Source organism: Leopardus geoffroyi, chromosome B2 (genome assembly GCF_018350155.1).
Source record: "Leopardus geoffroyi isolate Oge1 chromosome B2, O.geoffroyi_Oge1_pat1.0, whole genome shotgun sequence".
NCBI classification, from domain to species: domain Eukaryota; kingdom Metazoa; phylum Chordata; class Mammalia; order Carnivora; family Felidae; genus Leopardus; species Leopardus geoffroyi.
The window spans coordinates 128,536,693-128,548,215 of record NC_059332.1 but is presented as its reverse complement, the minus strand read 5'-3'; the positions used below and the strand labels follow the sequence as shown (position 1 = coordinate 128,548,215).

Below are 11,523 nucleotides of genomic sequence, written 5' to 3'. Positions count from 1 at the left end.
TCAGTTTGCTTACCATGGCTTGGCCGGGAGTTGTGAACATTGGCTCAGAAGACCTGATTTCACGGTGACCGGCCAACACGCCTCACAACTTAGCACTGAGTAGGGCTGTGAGCCAAATTGGCCTTGGCCCTCTGCAGAAAAGAGTTATCCGAAATAACCACAGTAAAGGGATGTGGGGAGGTTCTGTTCTAATCATGCAAGTGAAGCTGGCTAAATTCTGTCATTTTCTAAGATTCCCACAATGAAAACAGCAACTATAAATGTGAAAAAACACCTCAGGACCTAACTTCACATAATATTACTGACTTGGTTCTCTTTTTCAAGATGCTGAAGACACCCTCCGAAAGGAACCTACATTATTTCTCATCCTCCAAAGCTTGGCTTCACATCAATCGTTTTAAGAAAATTCAAGAACTTCCACACGCATTAATCCCCAGTGAACTGGATCTTTGTAATGTATTCATTCTCAGTGTTTTGGCAAAGTAGCATCATGTCACTGGTTTAATTGGTGGCGGGTTATTTTCCGGCTGTCAAATGATCTTTTCCTATTTAAGAGTCAGAAATCAAAATGCTTACTCATAAAGGAATTGAATAATTTGGAACATGAACAACATAAGTATTTATTTGAAAAACACTTTCCATTTAATTAAAATGGCAAATCAGCTATAGTAGCTTCTTACTACTAATTCTAATTTGCACTCACAGTCATGTTTATTCATCATATTCAAAGATATTGCTCCAGAAAACGATTTCACAAAGTATTCAGAAAAACATATGTATACATACAGTCTCTCCCAAAGAAAGTTAATTATAAAAATAACAAATCCAGGCAATATAAAGCTAAGATACGAAACGAGCTGGCATTTATAAACACAAATAAATAAATATGTACAAAAGAGTCTATGCCAATGATGGACAAAGAAAAGCTTTACGATGCAGGGAACAATGATAAGAATAGACGATGATATCTGAGGACCCTAGATGAACACAATGCAGTTAAAAAAAAAAAAAGAGGAAAAAGAATTAAAAACAAAAACAGGGGAGCTGAATTGATATTATTCTCAAGGTTAGGCTAACCTAAATTTTGGTTCCACAGCTAAATTCCTGCAATTCTGTTCTGAGGCAACCCAACGAAGGTGCAAAGCCCATGCACGGAACGGAGCGTAGAATTTGGCTCAGTCTTAAATCCACCTGCAAATGCTTTTACTCAGCTGTTTCTTCATCTCTCCTTACCTGATTACTGGAAATTTCTAACTCAGAGTTGACATCGTTGTCAAATATGAAAAAAAAGAAAACATTTTCCCAGATCTGAATGAATATGAGTAGAAATCAAAGCCACTTTGGAAGCTATCTCTCAGTTACTATTAAATAGGAGCTTTGGGATAGAAATATCATAGTAGAAAGCTAATGAAATTCTATCATGAATCTCTAAGGCTTGGGGAAAAGTGTATGAAGATTCAGTGACTATTTATGATTGATTTTCATCTACATGTAACCTCTGCCAGAATAAGCAGCCTGTTAATAATATGCCTATAGAAAAGGATTTGGCTCTACTGTAGTGAATCTTAGTGACCTTAAGATTTATTATCCTTTCCTACTATATACACTCCTCCCTTGTGAAAGCCAAGCCAGGGAATGCTCATGTCTCCTAGGGCAATGTTCCATGCTGCTGCAAAATGAAATGGTAAGAAAACCCCACACCATATTATCTTACCATCCAGTCAAGTCTGGCAAATAGCTTTATGACTAAAGATCAGCAAAAGGTGAGAGGCCCCTCAGATGCTGTACAGCCTGACAACTCTCCTAGGTCTCAGACTGAGAGCCACCTGTTTTTTGAGCAGAGAGAAAGGCTCTCAAGTGCTCAGTCCTGGCTTCTGCCTTTAAGTAGATTGGTGGTGCCAGAATGTCTTCTCTCCTGGTCACTTAGACTGATGTCTCCCAGAACCTGACACTTCACAGATAACTCAGAGCAAATATAAAGGTACAATATGTACTGAGACCAATTTCTAAGGACCTAGATACAACTCTATCACTTAAAAACAATTTAAATATCGTCTCCAACACATTCACTAGCAAGCATATTACTTAGGGTAGTTTGAAAATTAAGAAAACTGCTTAATATACATGCCTTGCATACAGAAACCTAATCCATAAAAAACACACCATCTATCTTGCCAGATCTGCTCTGGCTCTTAGAATCAGAGGACTTATGTACAAATGGTTTTTAGACTAGCAATTGCAGACCCACGTGCTTATAAATTATTTTGATTATGACAAGTTACCCCTATGCCTCAGTTTATATTCTCTGGAACAAAGCACTTGAAAAGGAAGAGGCTTTCTAATTGTGCAAATGGAAATGTCTTAGTCTCTAGGGCAAGAACAGGACCATAGGTCTCAATGATTATATTTCCTAAAAGGGAGAGACTATTATACACAATATGCTTAATGGAAATCCTTGTTCCTCCCATAAGTCTGTGGGTTCAAATGACAGTAGGGGAGAAAAACCAGAGGTCTAAGGGATTCACTCTTCAACAAGTAGTGGGAAGTCTACATTAATGGAAAATCAACATTATACTTGATTCAAATGTATGGGATTAAATTCTAATTAATGATGACGCTTAAGCCTTGTGTCTTGCGTAGGATAAGTGAAATAGTAGAAATTTACAGGGTCTCATATTAACTGGGTCAAAATTTTGGAAATTCTTTCTTTCTTAAGCATATTAATGTCCTGAAGGTTAAGCATTTGGTAGAATAAGAAAGAATTCCTTCCCAATCTTTGGATCAGACATTAAGTATTCTTTTGTATCTGTGGTTGAAATGTTATTGAAAATGTAGAAATGCTACTGCATTCATAGAAACTAGCACCAGAACTTAGTTATGACTAGTTGTATGTTTCTCACTGTTGAGAAAGGTGATGTAGCCAATGGCCATATCCAAAACCTAAAAGTGGGGTGTTTATGAGCCATAAACTACACTTTCCTAGCTCTGCCCCTCCCTTGTCTGCTAACTTTAATGTCCCCTGGCTCCCCAAGTTCTGATGAGTCTGATCCAATTATATATTTAAAAAATTCATATCCCCTGTACCTACTGGGTCATGTTACTCTCAGTACTAAAGTTTTAGTGATGGTGGAAATGCCCCCATGGAAGAAATACACTGAAAGACAGATTTTAAAATTTTACAAAAGCCTTCTTAACAAAATACATTCCTCCTATATGAACATGCAGTTATCTAGGTCATAGCACGTTCACAAGTGCCAGTCATAGCGTCCACAGCTTGCAGATCTTCACATTTCTGTAGACAGATTCTTCTTTATTCTACTAAACATATTAAAACTTTGTGCTGTGGCTGAAGGTGTCTGACATGATAATATTTTTATAGAAGTTATCTGAATGAGCATTGCAATAACCCTTGACTTTATCAATGACCTGGTGGACGGGGATGATTGATGTTTGTTCTCCATCGGCATGGGTCAGTTTGGACAAGGACTTGTTCATGGAAGCATTGTCTGAAAGAAATGATACAAAGAGTTAGGCTACAAGATGAGTGGGTGACATGCCTAAGGGCCACCAGACTGGACACTATTTTGCACATTAAAGAAATACATAAAGGAAATGAAGCTCTGTTTCTTTCCTAGGTTAGGTAACAGGCGGCTCCAAAATTTTATGCTTTTCATCTTCAAAGTGCATTCCCATGCATGAATGAATGCTAATTTGCCTTCTAGTAATTTGTGTTGGAATTTGTTTCAAGAAATATTACCGTAAGTGGTATTTTTCAGAGTCAATGAATAGAATAATTAGAAAATTGCTACAAAAATATACTTGGCAAATAACTCAAAAAAAGCAGGGACAGATTATATAACAAATAAAAGATGCCAAAACATCTATGGAAGAAATGTTTAATGTCCAAGATATGATTTCCAAATAATACAGGGAGGGAGAAATGGGAAGGTGACCATGAGTTGATAGGCACAAGGGGATTCATCATACTGTCCTCTCTAGTTTTTATATGTGTTTGACACTTTTCATAAAGGAAGTTTTTATAAAACATAATTTAAAGGATTTGGGGAATAAAATGAATGAAAATAAACACGAAAGGGTATTTTATATATATATGCCATAGTCTCAGAATGATGTTATTGCTGATGGCAATAATATCAAAATAATTGGTAGTAATAAAGGACTGCTAAATACATTTCTGCTCTGAATTTCTCAAATTAATTCATTAATTTATGTATAGGTTTTTTATTTAAATTCCAGTTAATTAACATACAGTGTAATAGTGGTTTCAGGTGTACAATTCAGTGATTCAACACTCAATATCATATACAATTTAAATATTATTTCTCTAGACCCAAAACCTTTCTAAAATTGGTTCAGACAGTCTCTGAAATTCACATAAGCTCTATTATTTATAAATACATATGGCTGTTTTCATTTACCCTATAAATACCTTCTTGTAAGTATCTACACTCCTCCCCTTCCCAACACATTTTGGAGAAAAATTCTACTCAAAAATTAACCACAGAGATTTCACACCAAATGAAGGAGCAAATGTGACCTTTTACAAAGCACTCAGTTCTCTACATTGTATCTTCTCTATTCACTGCAGAAGAAGCTAAAACTCTATGATGAAAAACTGCCTCAAGGAATCATGGCTCCAAATCTGGAATGTTCATTGCAGGCATGTTTATGCTTTGAGTAAGCTGCACCCAGTATGTGACACAACATTAAAAATCATCAGTAATTGATAAAAGCCATCATCACTGTATCTGTTGTCTTTGGAAATGACTCAAATTGTTTAACTATTGTCCTATGTTGAAACAGACACTAAATAAAATGAAGACTAAAAGAGGAAATGTTGTGTTCATCCCATACTAAAGGAAGAAAGAGAGAATAGATGGCTCATGAAGCACGGCAGAATGATCACATACCAGGACTGGTGAGAAAAAGGTTTAGGGAGTCATTGTAGAAGGGCCCCTCCCCATTTAGCTCTCAGCAAGCTGATTGATTCTGTGTTTCTTTCAGTTCATATATTCACTAGCCATTGGTTTTCTGCTGGGGATTTTTCTATTGATTTAGATATCAGTAACAAATAATTTGTGCTTAACGTTTTTAGAAAACCACACATACTCAAAGAAGCTTCAAGGATACACTCATTTTGCTTCAGTGACAACTTTCAGTGGCTTGACACCTTTTAGATATTTTGATTAGGTCCCTTCCAAATATGTGACCCAATTTTCTGGGTCTTCATAGTCAATAAAGTAAAACTCTGAGCAAGGGCTATATTTCAGTATATATGCTATTCCCAATCCTCTGGTTAGATATTACATCAATAACAATAGAGATTTTGGTTGTAGCTGCAAGTTTGAAAACCAGGGGCTAGGGAAATGAACTATTATTTGACCTATGCTGACAGGTCAAGCAGACAAAAATCTTCAAAAAGCAGGCTTGGAACTGACAATTTCTCTATTATGACTTCTATGAATGTACCATGACATATCCAGTAATTCATAAGAGCAATGGAAGAGTAAAGAGTTTCTATGACAAACTCTCAAGTACTGCTTTTTCCCCCCCACTATTCTACCTTATACGTGATCCCTTAACTCCAGAGCATGGTACATTTCCTAGAAGGAGCAGCTTGCAGACACCCCCATGCAGAGAAGAGCCAGCACAGCCACAACCATTTGAAATTTCAGAAATTCCAGCTCAGTGCAGGACTGTCATTGTGCTAGCCGAGAAGTATCGTAAAGAACAAGCAATTTTGCTGGCGCAGCAAGAGTCTTAGTTTAATCCATGCAAACATTCTTTTATTACCTTGCAAAAAATTCATGCATTCAAAAAGTAATAGAAGTTTACCTGAATGATCCACTTTTGCTGAAGGAATGCTCTTAGAAGACATTATCTACACCATAAACATATGAATTTCTAGATCAATTCCAAGAAATAAATTAACTAGATATCCATGATGATATGCAGGGACTTTTTGCATACTCTGAGTGACCCAAGTACACCAGCAGTCCTGCTGAGAAATGGCTATGTAGCTAAAGGTCACTCATACATCAGTTGATTGGAAACCATCAATTACTATATCGCAGAAGTAATGTCATATAGCTGACTATATCTTTATGCTAGATGACAAGAACTCATTTAACCCCAAGGGTTTTGTTATGGGAAACAGAAAAACATTAATACATTCCTTAAAAAAAACATACATACCATTTTAAAATAGCAAAGTTTTTCTTTGGTACCTCAATTTCTGAATTTCCTTTTATCTTTTAGTCAGTTTTATCCATGATCCTTAAATACTTCTAAATATTTCATTACTACTTCCAAAATGTCCCCTGTTCCAAATGATCTATCTGTCATCATCTCTCCCCTGGTGACATTTTTCTAGCTATTCTCACATGTGTTAAGGGGACAACAATTTGATTGGTCAAATCCCTATTCATTCATAACTGATATAGAATACACACTATTTGCCTTTTTGAAGGGTAGGCAAAATGAGTATCTATTTTTTTCTTATAAATGAGATTGTTTTCTTAATTTCTCTGCCACCTTATTATTAGTGTATAGAAAATGCAACAGATTCCTGAATATTAGCTTTGTATCCTACAACTTTACTGAATTCATTTATCACTTATAGTAATCTTGATAGAGTCTTTAGGGTTTTCCGTATATAATATCATGTCATCTACAAATAATGAAAGTTTTTCTTCTTTCTTACCAACTTGGATGCCTTTTCTTTTTCTTGTCTTATTGCTATGGCTAGGACTTCCAATACTATGTTGAATAAAAGTGGTAAGAGTGGACATCCTTGTCTTGTTCCTGATCTTAGAGGAAAAGCTCTGTTTTCACCACTGAGTATGATGTTAGCTGTGGGATTTTCATATATGGCTTTTATTATGTTGAGGTATGTTCCTCTAAAACCTACTTTGTTTTTATCATGAATTGATGTTGTATTCTGTCAAATTCTTTTTCTGCATCCATTGAAATGATCATATATGTATCTAATTTTAAGGTTGACTAAATAAAGTAAAAAATTCATTCATTATAAGTAAAATGTATTTTGTGCCAGGAAACTACCAATTAGGTAGAATAACCTATCTCAGACTATATACCTGTCACCAAATTTCTTACAGAGGTATTTAAAGAAGGATACACAGACCTCTTAATTGAGGTAGACTGTTTGTGTACAGGACTCAGAGGCCGTATCTTATTCTGGAAGAGAGTCCACAGCTTTTATTTGATTCTCAGAAATGTCCTTTGCTCTAAGAAACTTTGAAAACTGCTGTCCTAACCTGTTCCAAGTTTTTAGATCTTTAAGAATTTTGGAATTAACAAACTCTCTAAACACTCAAACATTTTTCCAGAATGCTATCTTAAATCTCAGGCAGTGGCCATTCCAGTGGCAAGGTACACAGATCGTGGTGCAAGCAGGGACATGTGGAAGGATTCAAATGTATATGCAGGTCATTTGAAATTTAAGTGTTTGCAATGTGAACATTTACATATACAATGCACATCATACTATTTGCAAAATACTAAATATTAATCTCTTCAGTGCCATTTGCCTCTGCTTATGTTTAATAACTAAACAAATTCAGAGTTAAAAAGTTATTTCTATTATCCTTTTAGAAGCATCTTTAATGAGGAAAGTGTTGGGTGCTAAGTGGTGACAGCTGTTTGCTTGAGGTATATTTAGTATTTCAAAGTGGAAATTCTTCTATTTTCCTTAGAACTATTAAAAGATTGCAACATTTCACACCATTTGCTGCCTATCAAGTACTGCAAGAGAGTCTTTATTTCCACACTGTCTTCAGGATTGGTCATACACATGCTCAGTGTTACAACCTGTGGTCACTGTAAATATCAAGTAGTACCAGGAGATGAACAAAGATGGTGTTTCTCACCATCCTGTATCACTTTCCAGATATTATGTTCTCTATCATATTTATTCAGGGACTTACATAGCATCTTCCAATAACACATCCAATGGTTAAGGAATTGATTCTCAAATGTAACATACATCCTGGATGGTGTTTCCACCTGTTCCTATGTCAACTTGCCAATTAACTTTCATAGTAAGTTATGAAACATGAAATATGCTTTCCTGTGAATAATTACAACTCAATTTCTATATTTTTAAAGTAAAAACATAACTCTTAAACTCAGATACCATATTTTAAAAAGAAAACTAAGCTTTGAGTCAAATGAAGTAAATAATATTCAGAGGCAATAATATGGCTATGTGGATTCAATTTTGGTTGTAAAGGTTTAAAAAAAGACAAGATATTCACAAAAGTGCTGGATAAGGTCTTCAAATACATTTTGATTTTCATAAATCTAACATAAGCACCCTCATGGGCACCGTGATCTATCAATCTTCGTGATATGGCAACTGCAATAAAAATATGATGAGAAATGTACCAGAGAACATCTTTCCCACCGCCAGAATAACTCACCGGTGTGGCTATTCCTTTTGAAGTAGGTGGTCGAGCTAGATTTAGATTTGGATGTAAGGTATGTTGAGTTGGACCCGATGGAGCTTGAGGACAAAGATTTTCCTAGATTATCAGAACTTTTCTTGATGATATTGGTAGCTGTCTTGCTCCAGTCTGAAAGAAATAATATCTCTTCATGAACCTGCTTTAGGGGGAATATGTCCTGTGAAGAATCATCACCACATGAAGAAACTTATCCAAGGCCTCCCATTTTCTTATATGCTAGCAATGGCTCAGAGAAGAGGTTGGCATATGAACAATAATAAACTGAAGTAAGTTTCTTAATTTGACCCATTGCGTGTATTGTTTAAAATCTGACTTTAATTTTGTAAGGGTGAGAAGCAATCACTGCGAAAAAAAAGTAATACTATTCTTCAAGTATTTTTTTTTTTATAATAAGGGAAATCTCTTTGCCTAATAATGTGATTGAGGACCTCAAAAACATGGAAAGGTGCACATGTTATAGTGGAACCCCTGGATGTGGGAGCTGTTAAAGTAGACACAGAGCCCTGGGCAACTCACACCCGGCTGGAATTCATGCTTCTCTGCAGAACAGAAGGGCGAGGCCCAGAGCCCTCAGATCTCCTACAGTCCTAATGTTCTAAGACTCCAACTAAGCATCTTCACATCCTCCACCTTTACAATTTTCTGCCATTGGGACTGGGTTGTTCTGACAATGGAAGACCAAATGAGAAAGGTTTCTGATTGACCTCAGGTATAAAACCGATTGCCAACATGCCCCTTTACCTGAGTTGTCTGCTAACCGAAATCTACCACAGCAGAGATGACGCCTCCACTGTTTCTGGACATTCTCCTTCATAGCACAGTGGAAAATAAATATAAATAAGCCTGCAACAAAAGACAATGCAAACATTTAAGCCAACAGATACATTTTTAAAGATAAATCTTGTAAAACACATAGCTTCACTTGAAGTTGTTTTTTGTTTGTTTTTACATCTGAGTCACTAAGAAACAAAGATCCTAAGGAATCTTGAAGTATGTACTAGATGGTTTAATCCTTTAGAACAGAATGCAAAGGTTCAGTTAAAACTAGAATAATAACACGGAGCTGCTTCTGCCTTTGTTGTTCTTTTAAGCAATTATTATGACTTAACCTGAAGATTAAGCTGAAATGCACAGTATTCAGTATAAGAGGCATTTAATATTTCCCTTATACTTGTTTTAAAATTATTTGAAAGTACTTCATAAAACTCAGAGAAAATGGAAAATATCCATAAGTTCTTCATCTATTGTAATTTGTGTATTCTCAGCTGTTTTATATATACATATTATTGTAAGTTTGGGCCACAGAAAAATGGTATTTTTGCATGTAAAAAATGGCCGAAAATCAGCAAGTTCGGGTGGCTCCACTGGCCTGCTTTAATTTCTCAACATTTTAATACAGAAATATTTCTGTATTGTGAAACAGTCTTCATATTTATAGGTATTCCCCGAACCCATCAAAAACAAACCGGATCACTAACCGGCTTTGGAAGCCAACCACTTTCTTTCTTTCTTTTTTTTTTTTTTTAATTTTTTTTTAACGTTTATTTATTTTTGAGACAGAGAGAGACAGAGCATGAGCAGGGGAGGGGCAGAGAGAGAGGGAGACACAGAATCCGAAACAGGCTCCAGGCTCTGAGCTGTCAGCACAGAGCCCGATGCGGGGCTTGAACTCACGGACCGCGAGATCATGACCTGAGCTGAAGTCGGACGCTTAATCGACTGAGCCACCCAGGCGCCCCTGGAAGCCAACCACTTTCAGCTTTCTAAGGAGTTTGCTTCTGCATTTTCACCCCCTAATTGATTTCTCCTTCATTTCCTCTATACTTGGTTTTCCCATTGCTTACCAGCATATTCTAGTAACTCTCTGTAAAAATCAAACACAAAATGGTCCTCTTTTAACCCCCAATCTTCTTTCGGCTTCAACTTTTTCATTCCTAGTTCCAAAGCTTCTTAAATGGTTAACTTTTGCTATCTCCACTTCTTCTCAATTCTTCTCTTCTCAACTCACTCCAAACGGGCTACTACCCACAGCTACAAAGCCACTGCTCTTGTAAAGGTCAGCACAACCCCAGCATCACTAACTTATTTTTTGTTCCCATTTGAGTAGACACCTCAACAGCACTCAGCACGATTGACTATTCTCTCCTTCCTGATACTGTTTTCTCTTAGGTATCTTCCTTATTTGCTTCCTGGTCTCCTTAGCAGATTCCTCAGTTTTACCTGTAAATGTTGACATGTCCATGACTTAGTTCCTGTTTTCTATCTTTTCTATGGCTGTAGAGTCCCAGTAGGTTCTCATCTCCTCTGGGCATGTTGTATGCGTGCCATATGCTAATTTTTACACCTGCCCCCAATCCCCTCTCGTGTCACCACCACCTCCACCAGGACGCCAACCCACGCTGCTTACAGGACACCTTCACTGGCTGTATCTCTACTTAGCAGCATCTCAAACCACTAATGTTCTACACATTAGTCTACACATCCTCTTCATCACTACCCTCACACCAATATCTCAAGCTCATTCGTACCCAAAACTACTTCACAGGCTCTTTCAAATCTTTCCAGTACTGCTCCCTGCTGCTCAGGTGTCAGATCAATTGCTAACTCCTCAAAGAGGACATCATCAACTGATGGTTTCCTTTTCCTTTTCCTTTTATGTTTTACCCTCTAGTCACACAGTCACACCCTTGCACATACTTTTCTCATGGCCCTTATCAGTACCTGATATTCTTGTATTCCTCATTTATTTATTCATTTGTTTTCTTGGTTATCTCCTGTTGGTAGATAATAAGCTCCGAGAGCAGAGGGATAGGTGTCACCTAGTGCTGTAGTGGCCATTCCCAAAAGGATACCAGGGACTAAGCAGGAACTCTATGAATGTTTGTTGAATGAATAGTATGATTAACTGCTCATCTATTTTACATGAGTTGGCCGAATACTTATATTTGTACGTGTTAAATGTATTTGGGGATGGGGGATGAAACTCAGGAGTAGGACACTAATTAAGGATCCGTAG

The 11,523-nt window shown here is 36.7% G+C and overlaps 1 protein-coding gene across 6 annotated transcripts in view; it reads right to left on the bottom strand.

Annotated features, from left to right (window-relative positions):
* Positions 1-595: 595 nt before the first annotated feature.
* Positions 596-11,523, bottom strand: part of ADGRG6 (adhesion G protein-coupled receptor G6) — a 141,847-nt gene continuing 130,919 nt past the window's right edge. For 4 of the 6 annotated variants that reach the window (XM_045499838.1, XM_045499841.1, XM_045499842.1 and 1 more), the window contains 3 exons: positions 9,249-9,350; positions 8,463-8,615; positions 596-3,506 (listed from right to left, as the gene is read on the bottom strand). In XM_045499838.1, coding sequence (XP_045355794.1) covers positions 3,328-3,506; positions 8,463-8,615; positions 9,249-9,350 — 434 coding nt within the window. In that variant the 3' untranslated portion in view covers positions 596-3,327. Of the gene's footprint in view, positions 3,507-5,856; positions 5,903-8,462; positions 8,616-9,248; positions 9,351-11,523 lie in introns of all 6 variants that reach the window. The other 2 variants (XM_045499843.1, XM_045499844.1) reach the window with 1 other exon arrangement.